The following is a 17576-nucleotide window of genomic DNA, read 5'->3' as shown; positions in this document are numbered from 1 at the left end:
CAGAAATCTAATGGGGTTAATGGGAATTCCTTCAGCATCCACCGTATTTCCCGGACCTTACACCGACCGATTACCATCTTTTCCGCTCCCGGTCAAACCATATAAAGGGCATTACTTCCATAACAAAGAGGTTCTTAAAAACTGCCTCAACAACTTCTTTGACACTAGACTAGGCGATTTTTGGCAGAACGAGATCAACAAATTTGTCGAGAAGTGGGGAGAGGTTGTAAACCGCAACAGCGAATATATAATTGATTAGCTTATTGATACAATTATTGTTTTTTGTTTAAATAAAAGTCTTCGGTGAAAACGCTACTAACTTATTTCCTAACCCAATATTTAAGACTTTGAGGACTGATTGACTGTCCAAAAGTATTTTTATTTTTACTTTTTCGAACCCTCTGTTGGATACGATTTCCACTGTTTCCATTATGGCGAAAAGCTCCGTCTACCAAGTATCATTGCTCAGTGGTTACTTGGCAGGCAGAAGTGATGATCGGTCTAACCATCATGGTACACATCCAATGAATAACTTTTGAGTCTGAATAACTTTAAGTCTGACCCCAAATCCTGCCATAAAGGCTTCGTCAGTGGGAAATTACTTTGAAGGGGACAAAATAGATGTGGACGAATAAATAAATACTCCTCGTGAAAGCAGTCATCTTACTTATTGAGCACACCTCGTATAAGCGAGCACATAACTGAACTCGGAGCTGGCAGCTAAGCTTAAGTAACATTGGCTAGTGTAACAAAATGTAAAAATCCAGTGGAAAGAGCAAAGGAAAATTTCACTTTAAATTACTGGTCACACCTCAATTATGCACACATCTGCGTATGTATGCATATACATGCATACCTTAAGGGTATTTGAATGGCTTTATGTGTATGTGCACGTACGTAGGTATGCACATTGGTAGTTGGTAGGATGGTGCATGATAGGGATCCGAGCATAAGTTCAGTGCCGTATTTGGTTCAGCAGCTTAAGTTACTCAACCTCAACTTAGAGCTCATGTCTCAACCTCTGGCTTAGCTTCAACCACGGAGCGCCAAGGCTCGTCTGTTTCATGCTATTGCCCTCATCACATGTCCGACTACTTTGTTCACTTGGTCAATTGGGTTAGTTGTGTTAACTTACCAGACTCTTCATGGGATCTGTGTTCACTTGGCACATGTAACTGCCCGAGTCGTTGAGCTGTACGTGGGATATGTGAAGTTTCCAGGTGTTGTGGCCATTGTGTGTCACTGATAATCTGGGATTAAGTGACACCATATGGGTGTGAATGCCGAGTATTGCTTTGGAGTCGGATTTAATCCATGCAACCTGAAAAAATATATGGCAGAATAGAAAATACATATTTATTAACACATACATGCAAGCATATACAAAATGATTAACTTACACATACATACATATTTGTATAAAATGGAAGTATAAACACAAATAAGTAGCAGAATACTTTAAGTGGATACTGGTGCTTACACGAACAATCATACAGTGGTAGTTGCGTGTATGTGGGAGTGTTTGAGGGCTGCAGAATACATAAACTAAAACAAATGGTCGCATAAGGGGACCGTAAACACACAACCTATCCTTGCAGAAATATTTGGTGTTGTTTTGTAAAATGACTAGTGCCGCACTAAATCTTTTGTGCTCACCTTCGAAGTGATGGATCCTAGTTTCATGCTATAACTCACGTGATTCGCTGTGCATATTTGCATAGTTCAGAGAAGCACGTCAACTGCGCGATGTTCTTTTCGGGAACTAAGCAATTCCTATTCGTCTTTCATCAAAGGATATTGGGATATTGATTGCAATAGGGTTCTTACTATTCCCTTTTCGTTCCAAAGGTATCAAAACTTAGTAGAAGCTGGAGTTGCACTTTAAGTCCCTGGGCACAGCAGTTTCTTACAAGAATTTTCAATACTTTTCTGGTGAAATATTCTCGCAAAATTTTTTTTCGACTTTCAATCTAAGCAGCTCGTGTTATCACCTTTTAGCCTAATCTGATTTCTGTTGATCACAAAGTCTCGATTCTGGACTTAGTCTGTAGGCGAGAGTTTCACCTGTGAAACCGAATTTCTATAGTTTACTCTAAGTCTGAAAGAAAGAAAGAAGAAAGGAGAAGAGAGATGTTGAGATAAGATGTCAGCATGCGTATAATCTATTTCTGGGTATGCTTGTGACTATTTATTGAGCATACACTAAGCCTTGTGCTGGTTCGGATGAAATTCAACTTCTTCTTCGCAATTGGCGCGATAACTGCTTACGCGATTTTGGCCTAATTTAATAAAGCGCGCCAGGCACTCCTTTCTGTTGCCAACCGGCCCCAGTTGGACACACCAAGTGAAGCCAAGTCCTTCTCCATTTAATCTTTTCAACGCGATATTCGCCGTCGTCAACGAGCAAAGGTTCGAAAATCTTGCGCAGAATCTTTCTCTCAAACACTCCAAGCGTCGCTTCATCGGATGTTGTCATCGTCCAAGCTTCTGCGCCATACGTTAGGATGGGCATGATGAGGGCCTTGTAGAGTGTTAGTTTTGTTCGTCGGGAGAGGACTTTACTATTTAGTTGTCTACTTTGTCCAAAGTAGCACTTGTTGGCAAGAAAGATTCTATGTTGGACTTGCTGGCTGACATTATAATCGGTGTTAATGCTGATTCCTAAATAAACGAAGTCTTTTACAACCTCGAAATCATAGCTGAACAGTGACGTGAGTGGCGATACGCAAGTGCGCCGACTGTTTGTTTGATGACAGGAGGTACTTCGTTTTATCATCCTTTCCCACCACACACATTCGCTTTGCCTCTTTATCCAGTTTGAAAAGGGCAGAACTAATAGCGCGGTTGTTATAAAACAGTCTTATAAAAAATTGTGTCTGAGCGATTAAGTTCTGCGGCACGTACGATCCTCTCCAACATCAGGATAAAGAAGTCACACGACAGCGAGTCACCTTGTCTGAAACCTCGTTTGGTATCAAACGGCTCGGAGAGGTCCTTCTCAATTCTTACGGTGCTGCTGGTATTGAGCAACGTCATCTGGCATAGCCGTATTAGTTTTGCGAAGATACCAAATTCAGAAATCGCGGAATATAGGCAACAACTTTTCTATTCTCCTTTCCTGGGTCTTTTCCATGACTAGGGGTCTTGTGAACATCAGATTGAATATTTTCCAGGACTAAAACCACACTGATAAGGTCCATTCAGTTGGTTGATGGTGAGCTTCAGCCTTTCACATAATACTCTCGCTAGGAATTTATACGCTCCATAATTTAAATATGCTTTGGGTGCATTGAAGCCTTCAATAAGCCGCCAAACTTTCCGGTAGAATCTCGGGTATTATTCCGTAGTGGTCCCACAGAAATTCCCAAAGAACGAGAAATGTTACTCCATTGTTCGTACATGCCAGATTGTTGGGCAATACTTTCTGAGAGCAGCAGTAAGAGTCGAGTGGCGAATATTCTGGCTGTCTGTTGTGATTGCAGCTTTTCGATGTTGAACATTCTTTGCGCAGGTAGATGAGCGTTTTTTGCTGCACAGATGGGTGGGTACAGTTTGGCTGCAACAAGGTCCTCGGATCGTACGTACATCTAAAATGCTAGAAGCTTGTCTTCCATCTATCACAACATGATCGATCTGGTTTCGCGTTTTTCGATCAGGAGAGGGTCAGGTATGTTTATATGTATATGCATATGTTTTTATGCTGGAATCTGGTGCTACAGACTACCAATATTTCTGTCCGTTACCGGATGTTTCGTAGTGCAGGCTAAATCTCCCGATTGTGGGACGAAAAATTCCCTCCTTGCCTACCCATTGAAGTTATCAAGCACGATTTTTATGTCGTGGCGGAGATAGCGCTTATATCCTTACATAATCTTCTTATCATCTCGGCCCATTGGTGAGTTCATAGACGAGTCTAAAACTTTGTTGAATAAAAAAATTTAATTTTGCAGGGATTTTAATAATTCTACTACTCGTATTATTCCTGTTCAGCGGCCGTCTGGTGTGCGACTACCATTCGAAAGTGCTTGGGCATGAAACACCGAATGAGTGAACAAGTTTTTTCTAATAGCGGTCATCTTGCGGCAGTCAATGGCAAACCTCCGAGTTTGATTCTGCCATGGAAAAGCTCCTAGTGAAAAAGAAATCATTTACCGTGCACAAGCGGCGTAAAACTTAACAACCCTCCATTTGTGGAGCAATATTCAATGGCCACAACCGGGAGAAACTGGATCAATCACCCAAAAAGGTCCACTCAATGACGAACTACTTTGCTTTCCTTTTTTAAATACCGGCATCGGAATAGAATTTTTTCATACTAGTTTGGCTTTTCTCTGCAGGGATAGGTCACATGCCCATATGTATGTGTTTTCATGTATGTATATTATATAAGTAGGCAAGTGCATTAGTATGCATAATTGCACATATTTATAGGATTCGGTGAGTGCTCTGGTGCATTAAATGATTAAATTTATTGGTTTATTTGCGGTATTACGTAGCTGTCAGAAAGTGTTTTATAGATCACTTTGTAAATATTGCACAAATCTTCTAGCAGAATAAACAACTGCAGCAATAAAATACAGTTGGTTTGTTAAATTGTTTGGGTGCAGATGCACAAGTAAGCTGCAGCACGTTTAAGAAAGCAGATATAAACATTCAAATTAAAATTAGTACAAAAGTCAACTGCAAGTAAGCAATATTTTATTTCCTGAAGTTAAATAATCGGCTAAGAGTTGTTGATGAAAGGGAATAATAATTGCATCGACCACAGAAACCAAATTTGAAAGCTTTTTGCTTGCAATTAGAGATATGAGGAAAATGATTCAATATTCAAGCTTCTAACGAAAATTTATTAAAGATTTTGTTTTTGTTTTTTTGCAATTTAAATCAACAAATACAATATGAGTTATGATCCGCTTACTTAGAATACCAAGCTATAACTATAAATTAAATAAAGCTGAAATACTTATTTTGATGGTAAAAATCTACATTTCTCCCAGAGCTTTAGGAAAATTTAAATTTAGGAGGCATTTTTATACGAAGGCTTACCCTTACACACTTTTATAAAATACGGAAAAGTGAGTGACGAAATGGTTGTTGTTGTTGCAGCAGCAGCACAAACATTAGCCATACATATAGGGGAATGCTGCTGAAGTGACAGTCCTTGGCCGGATATAATTCCGGGCCATTTCAGTTACGTAGAACCGACAGTCGTGGGAACAAAAGGGTAATATATTTTGTCTTTATGTACAGGGTTCGGCACTCGAAGTGTAATTGGTTGGCCATAAATTTAGTTTAGAAAATTACTTTTATTCAATTCAAAGTTAGGAATGTGTGAAAATAATACAAAATTGGGAATATAGGAATATGGAAATAAGTTTCCGCCCTCGTAAAACAGGCTGATACTATTTTTGCGTTCGCTCTAGTAATATACTGGCGATTTGAAGGTGTATACGTGTGGTCTCGAGTAGTTGATATTCGTTTGAAGCGTAAATATCCTTTTTGATCTGACGTCAAAAATGTCTACGTTCGTCCCGAAAAACAGCATTTGCTGGAAGCCATGTTTCATTATTACCTTTTAAAGAAAAGTGCCGCTGAAACGGGTCGTAATCGCGCTCCATCAAATACAACTTCAAATCAAGTACAAATACAATCAAAAGAGTAGTTTCGATGCTTCCAAAGTGGGAATTTCGCCGTGAGTGATAAAGATCGCGAAGGAGCAACGAAAAAATTTGAAGATGCAGACGCGTGTCGAAATATCCAACCCTTGACGAAAGAGTTGGATGTTGACAGATCAGCCATCGGTAAATGTTTGCATGCGATGGGAATGATCTAGAAAGCATGTAACTGAGTCCTACATGAATCGAAGGAAAGATATATTCAAGGATGTTTGGTGACGTGTGTCATGCTTCTTGAACTGCAGAAAAGAAAAGGTTTTCTGCATCGCGTCACTGGCAATGAGAAATGGATTCATTATGATAACCCCAAGCGTGGAAAATTTTGGAGCCTGCCAGGTGACTCAGGTCCATCGACAGCGAAAAAAAATATTCATGTTTCAAAGGTTATGTTGTGCGTCTGGTGGGTGTCATCTATTACACTGCGTTACAAAAACGAACTTTTTTCCTTATGAACCAAATATACTTTTTCGGAAAGGGGAGAAAAAATAAAAATTCACGTGTATCGGCGATTTTCATGTACACGTCAGAATTTTTTTTTTATGTATAAATATAGAGCTCGTAGTCCGCCTGTGTGAAAAACTTTGGATTAATTTTAAACCCTTTTTCCGTGATCCAATCGCGCTGAATTTCTGCAGGCAAACTCGTGGAAATGTTTTTATTATGTAAAATTAAAAAAAAAAAATTTTATCAATTCTCAGATTTTCTTGAATTTTTTTTTTCTAAAAAAAAAATTTTTTTCTAAATTTTCGGCATAACTTGAAGGGACTGCAAATTTTAAACAACTTATTAACCTTTAATTTATTGTTTCATACAACACACTCTGTGCCGTTGTTTGTTACAGTTCCGGAAGTTCCGATCATCTGACAGTTGCGCTACTAAGAGACGTATAGGTACTTTGACAATTGTTTTAAGTTCTGTTGCGCGAAAACGTCTTTCTGTATATTTCATCTTACGAAAAATGCAGTGCCCGACTCGAAATAACTTTTGTTACGTTTGTGGCTTATTCGCACCAAGTAAAAATTTTAAAATTTTACGAAAACAGTGGTTAATTCGTTTCAGAAAATATTCAAGACTGCTTATGTTCCTTACTTGTGGTATACTCCGGAAGTCGTGTGTGACTATTGCTATAGAAATTTATGCAAGTTTTCTGATGGAAGGTCAACAATAAAGTACTCTGCACCAATAATTTGGCTACCACGTACGGAGCACTGCAGTGAACTGTGCTACTTTTGCGTAACTTCTATTCAAACTAAAGTGTACCAATACTTTCGCCGCAACAAAATTCGCTACGCTAATATAAGATCTCAATGGAGATTTTTGATGATGTTCCCGAATTAAGGGATGGAGAACCAACAGTAGCACCAACAATGCTATCAACATTTCTTGCATCGAATGCGAGATGCGGGGAACCAGAAGTATCGGAATTTGTACCAACACCCAGTGAACTTGGGACTGCAGTGCCGCATTTAGTAACGCAAGCCGACTTCAGTGACCTTGTACGAGAAGGAAATTTGTCAAAATTTGTTTCTTTTGATACCCTCATCGGCATACCTCATGGAATTTTTTTTTCGAACAGGTGGCAACCCTGTGAAACATTGTCAGTGGAAACACCTAGGTGAAAAGTCTAGAAATGTGATACACTATCTGTGTGCCTAATTTCATTCAAATCCGTTAAGCTAATCCTGAGATCGTGTGGCTATACGATATGCATACAAGAATTGCTCGTTTAAAGTTATAAAATACAAAAAAAAAAATGAAAATCACCAATACACGTGTATTTTTATTTTTTATCCCCTTTCCGAAAAAGTATATTTGGTTCATAGGACAGAATGTGTGTAACGCGGTGTTATGAACTCCTTAAACCATCTGCAACCATCACTGGCGATCGTTACTGACTGCATCTAATGCGATTGGATCGAGCTCTCAAAGAAAAGCGGCCGGAATGGATCGGTAGACATGACAAACTAATTTTGCTGCATGACAACGCCAGGCCACACGTTGCTTAATCGGTGCAGAAATATTTAGAGGGACTGAGTTGGCAAATCTTTCCCCACCCGCCGTATTGCCCAGGCATTGCACCTTCGGATTACCATCTGTTCCAATCAATGCAGTCAGCTCTTATTGGAGAGCGGTTCACTTCTTACGAAAGTATCGAAAAATGGCTAATGAATGGATCAAGAAAAAAGAATTCGAATTTTTCGTAAGAGGAATTCGTACGCTGTCTGAAAGATGGAATAAAGTGGTAGCTTCCAATGGCACATAGTTCACAAAATGTGAAGGAAAGACGGAAACTTATTACCATGCCCAATACTTCTTGGCTGCCTTTGTGATAAGTCGTCGTAAGAACCTGGTTATTTTTTTTTTTATGTTTTTGGCCATTATTTATTTATTAAATAACTTAATCAATTTCCGTACTCAGTGCATTTCATTATTATTTTGAATTATGTGCCCTATTTTTCTAAAAAAATTCTATAAAAACTTCATTAAAAGGTAGTAATTCATTTATTTTCATTCATGCGTGACAAAAGTGCACACATTCTCACAATAATGTACGTATGCATATGCGTGTGTGTATGTACATTTGCACCATGTTACGCACCTATACTTCCAATTCCTTTTTAGCCATCGTAAAGGCCGTGTTAAGGTCAGCCATTCGTACCTTCACTCATTCATTCATATACACACATAAATATTGCCACCCTCGGCACGAAGAACGTGCTCTTCGCCAGAGAGTGCAAAATAATTTATTGCAAAGCTGGCACCGTTATGCATGCAACGCAACACTCACATTCGTACAAATGCCGCATGTCCCCTGTACTTTTGAATTTAACCGGATATAACCGCACATATTCGTATATAAAGACAAGCATTTATACGAGTGTATGTATGTATGTATGTATAAGTTCCTTAAATGGATGTCCTTATGGAGCTTAGAAGGTGCATAAATGTTCGTACTTACCCGGTACTGGCCCAAGTTGTTGACCACGCACGTGAATGAGACGTCGCGCCCTTGCGGCACTGTAAAGTTGGTCAATTGCGCCAAGAACTCGGGCTCCGGCTCATCTGGTTGATTATGGCCTGCAAATGGAAGTGATGACAGCCCGTTTGGTTAGTTGTTCGGTTGAATGGATTGCGAACGTGAGTATAATATGGAAGATTGTATATTGCGGACATTCGTGTATGGTGGGTGTGTTTGTGTATCGTGGCGTCAAGTGAGAATGGGCGGTTAAGTGAGCAACTCACATGTGTGGCACAAATAAATTTGCTGACAACACTGGACTATAAATTCCAACAACAAGACTGCAAGCCTTCTAGTGCACTTTGCGATTGCTCACTTAAGCTGTATGAACCTCTGAAATTCTAAAGTACTATTATTATGTATATAAGTGTGTGTGTGTGTATTTTTATGCATTTCTATGCTATTTTTTCCTCTGTTTCTATGGTGCTTAAACTAAATACATACCATTGTAATATAACAAATGCAGATTTTTTACAAAGGCACCGTCTATCTGCGAATTTATTTTTTATTTATTTATTTCAAGAAGTCAAAAAAATATAATTTCAGACTGATTACTAAAACTAAAAATGGTAATGAAATAATATACATAGTTACAAACTTACATCTAACTAAAATCGGAAAAAATATAGAGTTCAATAGTACTTTCTGGGAAACTGAAAAATCTAGGAAGTTAGAATTGCAAATATCATTGAATCACGAAGTGTGGGTTCAATAGAAGCATTGCGAGCATAATTTGTATTGAACTTATTTAAATAGAAAGGAAGAGCATTGAGAAGAATTCTGGGAGGCGTAAGAAAATTAATACTATGAGGCAGAAATGGGCAATCAATGTAACCCATAATAACATTGAAAACTCTCCAGTTTAGAATGGAACTTCTACTTTCTAAAGACTTCAAGTTGATCAATAGAAAACGTGACGTGTAAGAAGAGGTAGGATCAGAAAATTTTACTGTACCTTGCATACATTTTAAAGACATCTCTCGTATACGTTCGATTCCGTCGAAAAAAAATTTATAGTATAAACTCCAAGTAAAGGCGACATATTCCAAATTGGAGTGAACGAATACAGTAAACAGCAACTTCAGGGTATAAGGGTCCGTAAAATTTGAGTCGGACAAAACTTAACACTATTAAATGAAAAAAGGCTGTCTAAAATTATACCTAAATCTTAAAATTCGTTTACAGATTGAAGTATAATATTAGATGTACTACAGGAAGTAGTAGAATTATTTGAAATTTAAAGGGAGTTGAGATTTGGACACCACATAACAATTTTTTTTATCTGCTTGAAGAGGCCCTCAACACTAGCTACCTAAAACACTTCTCTGAAGCACTCCATAGCAGTCAATTGCGACCATACGACGCCTTCCACATAATAGGATTTCAATTATTGCAGGAAAACAGAGTGAAATCCAAGTGAAGATAATTTATATTATATAATAAAATGTTGTGAAGGACTCTGTCAAAGGCTCTGGACAAATCCGTGTAAAAGCAGTCGACTTGCTGCCCTGCTGAGAAGGCTCTAAGGCAATGATAATGGTTTCAAAATGTTAAGAAATTATCGAGAGCTTGGAAATTGCTCGACAATTACTTACTTCACTCTTACCACCGCTTTTACAAATTGGGGATATACCTGTTAGCTTGCAGTCATCGATGCATATTCCAGAAGATAATGACTTATTTAAGATTATTTTTAGAGGTGAAAAACTACCGGGGATTTCTTTAGAAAAATTACAAAAAGCCCATCGATATCTGTCTGTGAGGATTAATACATAGTTCACTATCGAAATTCTTTTGGCTTTTTTCGGAGACGGTTGAAATGTCACTATCTTTACTCGAGTGTATTGGGTGCGCAGATCAAATGATTTAAAATCTTTCAACTTCTTTCGTTGCGGTTGTTATTCAAAGAGAAAAGAAAGGTATCCACAAATTTACTTTTTAACCTCAGTAAATATTCTTTACTTGGTATTTTATTCAAAATAGAATGCGACTTTTTTCCACACAAAAACTATTACTCTCTATTAAGAGAAGCTTTTCAATTGGCGTAAATTCTTCTGCCATGACAGTGCTGGCATTTGAATTTTCGCCAAAGTGAATCATCGCAATACCAATGAATTCAATTTCGAACGAAAATCGCACTAAAATAATACACGAATAGAAAACGACTTCGTTGTTGTAGTACAAGTATTGCGTATTCCTAATGATTTCTTGATAACAGTCAACAACAGTTCCTGAACTGAAAACTGAAGCAATGTGTCTTTGTATTTCAAGAATTCTAACTAAAATTATTGAAATTTGATTTAAAATTTCTTGAGGTATTTTTTAATTTTCTAGAAAATTTTAAACTCTGAGTTAGTCCCCACTTACACACGGAGACCTCTGGAAAGGAGACACTGGAAATTATCTTTTCGTGTTTCATTAGCGGTCACACATATACATACAATATACATTTTTTGCAAAAAAATTTAACTAAAAATACTGGATATAAAAGTAGAATGGCTAAAAAACTACGTTCCGAAATTTATAACGTCCACACAATGGCTCTCAAATTCACCAGACGCAAAACCGATGGATTTTTCTCTTTGGGAAATTTTGGAGAGCAAAGTCTGAACTAAAGGATTCACCAGTCTCGAGGCTCTGAGGTAAGCCATTGCCCGCGAGTGGGCCAAAATACCTGCAAGTCATATTCGGGCAGCTTGCGATTTGGACCTTCTCAAGGCCAAAGTCAAGGCGAAAGGTGGTCGTACCGAGCAAGAGTAAATTGATTCTTAGTTTTGTATTATTTCCACACATTTTTTACCTTGAATTGAATAAAAATAATTTTCCAAACTAAATTTATGTCCTTTTTAATTGGTTACACTTCGAGTGCCGGACCCTGTAGATGATTGTTCACTTTTTTATTTCAATTTTTTGATTTCAAGTCTTAAAGTACCGACGTGTCGCAATATTTCTACAATGGAAAAAATCAAGTATCCTGCAGCGATTGAAATTTTTGTTTTTGGAATGTTTAATAGCAATGGAAATTTAAGAACGAATGTTGAAAGTGTATAAGAACCCTGTGCCATCAGTTAGTGCAGTAGAAAGATAGGTTGCTCAATTTAAACGTGGTCGTACAAGTGTTGAAGACGATCTACGTCAAGGAGTCTAAAAACAGCATCAACACCAGACACCGTAGACAAAATAAGGGATATTGTATTGCAAAATCATCGAGTGAATGAAAAAGACTTAATAGAAGCCGAATGCATGTGATTGTAAGTAATATTTTGAGTGAAGTATTGGGTTTCAGAAAGCACAAGGGCACAATGTGTGCCGTGTTCGTTAACAGTGGCACAAAAAACATTCGAAAGCGACTTTCTCATCAACATTTAGAACATTTTCGAAAGGAGAAAGTGGACTTTGCGAACCGATTCATCACTATAGATGAGACTTAGGTCTACCACCGTGACCCTAAATCAAATAATGAGGCTGAAGAGTGGAATGAACCTGGCTCTTTGGCTCCGAAACGAGTTCGTGTCCAGAAATCTGCCAAGAAGGTGTTAGCATTTGGTATGCAAAAGGAATTTAGTTTGTGGAGCACTTGCAAATTGGTAAAACAATAAATTCTGAATATTATTGTAAACTTTTAGGCCAACTGAAGGAAAAAAATTGTGAAAAAATACCCAGTTTGCAAAAGAAAAAAGTCTTCTTCATCAGGACAATGCATCGTGTCGCAATGCATTTCGACAATGGCTAAAACCCATGAATTCAAGTTCGAGTTGTTGACGTTGACGTCATCTTATTCACCAGATTTGACCCTTAGCGCCTCCCCTTTGTTTCCAGACCTAAAAAAACCATGCGTGATAAGCGTTTTTCATCAAATGAATGAGGTCTTAACAGCTGTGGAAGCGTATTTTGCACATTTTTCAGATACTCACTTCAGGTATAGAATTAATAGATTGGAATCTCATTGGAAAAGATGTATTGATGTTCAGGGAGACTATACTGACTAATAAAGTGTTGAAGTTTCCAAGAATAGAATTTTGTTTTTCTTATCGAAACGCATAACTTATTGAACAACCTAGTATGTATATGCGAGTATGTAATTACGAACGGAATAGTAGGAAGTGAATGTTGAATGTGGATTTGTGGCATACTTTTCATTTTTTACTCCACAATCTGAGGCTAACAATTACCTGTCGAGAAGGTAAGCGTTCCTAGAAAATACTTCCTATCAATTGATTTTCCATGTCCTTAGAGGGCAAATACTGAATGGTAGTCCCACACAAACTCACTCGGGTATATCGCAAGCCACGTATTCAAAATGCGTTTTTGCACAATAAAAAATAGGTTCTGAAATATTCGTAAATTACGTATACAACTATGAATGAAAAAATGAATGCTGTTTTTTAAGGCTGACTACTAAAAATTAATCAACTAACGCAAAATGTTATGCATAGCAATAATATTATCAGTGTAAGAGTTAAGAAATAGAAAAAACGAGGCTTTGAACTCAAATATTTGCGCACAATTTTCAAATTAAAATTTCTATGCGCGGATTTTGTGTGCCTGTGTATGAATGTGTGTGTACAAATGTATGTAAATGTATATATACATATATATATCTATGTATGTATGTATGCATATAAATGCTTTCACTATTTTGCACGCGTAAGCACATAAAAGGCCAAACGTGGCTGCCATAGTGCCAACATGTTAGCGCGTTCGTGTGTATGTGTGTGTGCTTTTGACTCCTACCTTGTGCAAACACGAGCGTGCCACTTCCGCTTCCGCTCCGGTAGCCGATTGTGACGAGTAGCAAAAAAACGCTACTCCACAAAGTGCCTACGCAGCAACATTTAAACTGACCCATAGTGACGACGCCGGCGACGGTGGTGGCGATGGTGAAGCCAATGTGCTTAGCAGCTGTGAGTGCAATGAGCGCAGAATTGATAGTCGCCGAGGGGAAGGCGCACGTCGCTGAAAAAAGGTGCGCGTACTCTAGATGTGTTAGCATACATATGCATATATTCAAGCCAGTGCACTTGGAGGGGCGCAGGAAAGCAAAGGTGGGAATAATGGGAGTAGCCAATATCGCCTATTCGCCTCCTAACTCACTGCAGTTGTAGTTGTTGATGAGGTATGTACAGTTGTGTTGCAGTTACATATTTGCTGCAGGTCACAGCTGAAGCTTTGAGACGCAGGTGTCCAAGCGTACGATTTCTGTTTTTCCTTTTTTTCTGTTTTTTTTTTTTTACTGTTTTACAATGACACGTTTGTTGTTCTTGCTGTTGTAAATGCTTATGGCTACTTTATTTGCATTTGCTACTTATAATATTATACTCTTGCGAGCACTGCTTGTTTTTGCTTTTATTGTGATTACTTTCTATGTTGTAGTAGTTGTTTTGCAGCTTCTTTTGCAACTCGGCTCACTTACTGATATTTTTATAGCTCTCTGTGTACGGTGAATTGCTGTACTTTTACTCCGTAGTACTGGTGCACATTAACTGCAGCAATCCAAACTTCTGCCATAAAAACCGAAACAAGTTCTGCAAAGAAATTTGAGAGAAAATGCAAACAAAACATTTACTTTAAATTCTTTTTTATAGTTTTTATATTTGTATTACTTATTTTTTATATTTACTTATTTTTTTTTTTTTTAAATCTACTATTAGCACTACACTCTAATTTATTTTGCGGTTGCTACTTGGAGGGAAAAATAAGTTTTATTTGTGTTAAGTATCCATCCCCACTTCTTCTCTTTTGTTGCCGCTTCTCAAATGTTTCAATTGAATTGCAGCTGTGGCAGCCGTTTCATGGTGAAAGCAACAGGAACAGATTGAGGCGCTTACTAAAAACTTCCTCAATGCCGTTATTTTTTGTACATCGTTCTGAGTTTTTCTTTCAAATATTAAAGTATATTTGTATAATTTTCTTATGTATGTATTTATAATTTTATTTACGTGCGTAATTCCTTTTTGAATGTCATTTCGCTAGCGTTGAGGCACCTAAACTCTGTGCTTTTCATTTTTAGTCTTTTAAACATTTTTTTCCTTATGAATTTCTTTTCCTTTAAACATTTTTAACTAATAAAGGCGGAATTGCGGAAAGAGCAAATTAATACTGATTTTTTTTCATTGGCTTATAAGGATCGTAGGACCTTAGGCGGCCGCCGTAGCCGAATGGGTTGGTGCGTGATTAGCATTCGGAATTCACAGAGGGAACGTTGATTCGAATCTCGGTGAAACATCAAAATTAAGAAGCATTTTTTTAATAGCGGTCGCCCCTCGGCAGGCAATGTGTGTATTTCTGCCATGAAAAAGCTCTCATAAAAATATCTGCCGTTCGGAGACGGCTTGAAACTGTAGGTCCCTCCATTTGTGGAACAACATCAAGACGCACAACACAAATAGGAGGAGGAGCTCGGCCAAACACCCAAAAAAGGGTGTACGCGCCAATTATACAATATATATATACAATATCGGGTCGATTTAAAAATCGCTCATTGCTCTGTGAAAATCGTGTTCTAGGGATCAAAATAAGAAACTTTGCCGAAGGAACCATACCTCTAAAACGAATTCTGATATCCCCCAATTTGTGGCGAACGAAAAATCCCACTTTGACCCATTTAGAGTGCTCCAATCGAGTCCAAATGTATGACAGACCTCCACTAACTTTGGACGGCCGATGCACCCATGCCAGTGGCACACCCCCTGGAACTCCCCTGGGGGGTTCCCCATACAATCATTTCAAAATATCTCCATTTTTGGCCTTTACATGAGAAAAGAAACTAAAAAGTTCGACCCAAATTGGGGGACATCAGAATTCGTTTTAGAGGTATGGTTCCTTCGGCAAAGTTTCTTATTTTGATCCCTAGAATATGATTTTCACAGAACAATGGGCGATTTTTTTGTCTCCCCACAAATCGACCGGCGTAATATAGGTATATATATATGAGGATCGTTTTGAGCTCAACATTGTGCATATAAAGATAGGCACAGTGGTACAGTGTTGAGCTAAATTACAGCAGAACATATTAGAGGAACCATTTTGTATCATGAAAATACCAGTCAAAACAGTTTTAGCACCGTGATTTTACTTTTAAATATTCACAATGTTTTTCAAGTTAATTTGTTTTTTGTTAATACGTTATATCGGATAATAATCTGTTTTACCCTACATTCACTTGCATGCTTTAAACAAAAATACCATAACGATAAGAAAAATCTTTAGCAAAATTTAATACTTTTAATCAACCCTTTTGAATCACCGCTCGAAATGTTCTATGCACTCAAAAGACTTTGCGTCCATAATACCTTGCATCGTCAAGACTTTTGCTGCTTGTTCTAATGAAAAAGGATGTTACCAGATTACCAAAATTACTTATTTTCCTCAAAGTTTAGCACACAGCGCAGAGGTTTTACCTATTTTAGTGTATGCATGCCTGGTTTGGTGCGAAGCTCTTCGGAAGGGCAATAATATCACTAAACTGGGGAGGGTGCAAACAACTGCCATGCATTGACATCACCGGAGCATGTAAAACTTGCCCCAGTGCTGCCCTGAATGTCAGTTTGCACTTACTTCCCATCGACTTTTACACCATTTTCATCGCTGCTTAAAGTGCAATCAGGTTAAAGGAGGTTGGCCTCTGGTAGCATTTTCGGGCAATTAACACCGTATTTCTCCGAACTTCGAACAGATATCTATATCCGCAACCTAGAGTTTGAGGGTCGTGCTAGGGCAGGATTGACAGGCAGGATTGGATCGAGGGGAGAATCTGCACCGAAGCTTGCACCTCTGTCGTCACTGACGGGTCCAAGATGAAGTCGGTTTTCTCTAAATCAGCCGATTTATCTATCTCCTTTAAACTGCCGAACACTGTTAGTGTTTTTCTAGCAGAAGCCTTTGCGATCCTGCAGACATGTAAAATGATTAGGGAACGCGGCAGCAAGGAGAATATTAACAGTTTTCCGATAGTCATGGTTGAGAACGAAACTAGTAAACTCCAGTAAGGAGGGGATCAAATCTCTTAGGTGTGCAGGCAACATTTCTCTAATCTGGGTTCCAAGACATAGGAACATAGAGGGAAATGAAATTGCTGATGAGCGTGCCAGAAAGAGGACTGAATTGGTCTTAGAGACCTCCTACCCGGTCATCGGCATCCACATGACAGTTGTTAAAGTTCCCCTGCACAAATTATTTCTCAGAAAAGCGCAGAAAAGATGGAGCCCATTTCTTCATGTGCTATTTCGAAAACCCTTGGTCCCAGTACAATATACTAAATTCCATCAATCTTCTCCATTATATCAACAGCTCTGGCTGGCTGCAGATATCTGCCTGTTGAAGGTCTCATAATGTTATCAAAACGGCGCTTTATAATGGTATCAAATCAATTTCCGAAAACATTAATGAAACCTGCATCAAAGCGTTATGGAGAAAAAAGTGCGTTCAGCCGTTTTCCCTGCTGTATCGCAAGCTTTCGGCAAAGTATGGCATAAACAGTTCATCCAAAAGCTCAAGCCAATGCTGCCTACACAATACTGCGAGGTGCTCTCGTCATAATTCATTGATAGGTACTTTCACGTATAACACGAAAATGAATATTTGCCTCTAAAAAATATTAACACAGGCGTTTTACCGGGAAGCATTTTGGGCCATTTGCTATATCTCCTGTATATACCCACGACTTACTATCGGCAAATCGGCACCATTGCACCATTTGCGAATATGTCATACTTGCAGTCGAAAATACTATGGGAAACACAATGAAAAACCATAAGAAGCTTTTAATCTTATTGCTACATGAACTAAGAAATGGAGAATGAAGCTAAGCAGAAACAGGTCGGCACGTAAAGTGTTTTCTCTAAAAAACGCTACTTAAAAGTCAATCTCCATCGATGCGTCAA

At 38.3% G+C, this 17576-nt stretch overlaps 1 protein-coding gene across 1 annotated transcript in view; it reads right to left on the bottom strand.

Moving 5' to 3' along the window:
* LOC128863946 (hemicentin-1) overlaps positions 1-14216 on the bottom strand; it is a 94359-nt gene extending 80143 nt beyond the window's left edge. Inside the window, exons 1-3 of the mRNA XM_054103374.1 lie at positions 13429-14216; positions 8635-8753; positions 1136-1321 (exon numbers count right to left, since the gene is read on the bottom strand). Coding sequence (XP_053959349.1) covers positions 1136-1321; positions 8635-8753; positions 13429-13687 — 564 coding nt within the window. The 5' untranslated portion in view covers positions 13688-14216. The remainder of the gene's footprint in view (positions 1-1135; positions 1322-8634; positions 8754-13428) is intronic.
* Positions 14217-17576: the final 3360 nt, after the last annotated feature.

This window comes from Anastrepha ludens, chromosome 5, assembly GCF_028408465.1.
Source record: "Anastrepha ludens isolate Willacy chromosome 5, idAnaLude1.1, whole genome shotgun sequence".
NCBI lineage: Eukaryota > Metazoa > Arthropoda > Insecta > Diptera > Tephritidae > Anastrepha > Anastrepha ludens.
The sequence above is the reverse complement of the archived record's forward strand: the minus strand, read 5'-3'. Positions and strand labels throughout refer to the sequence as shown.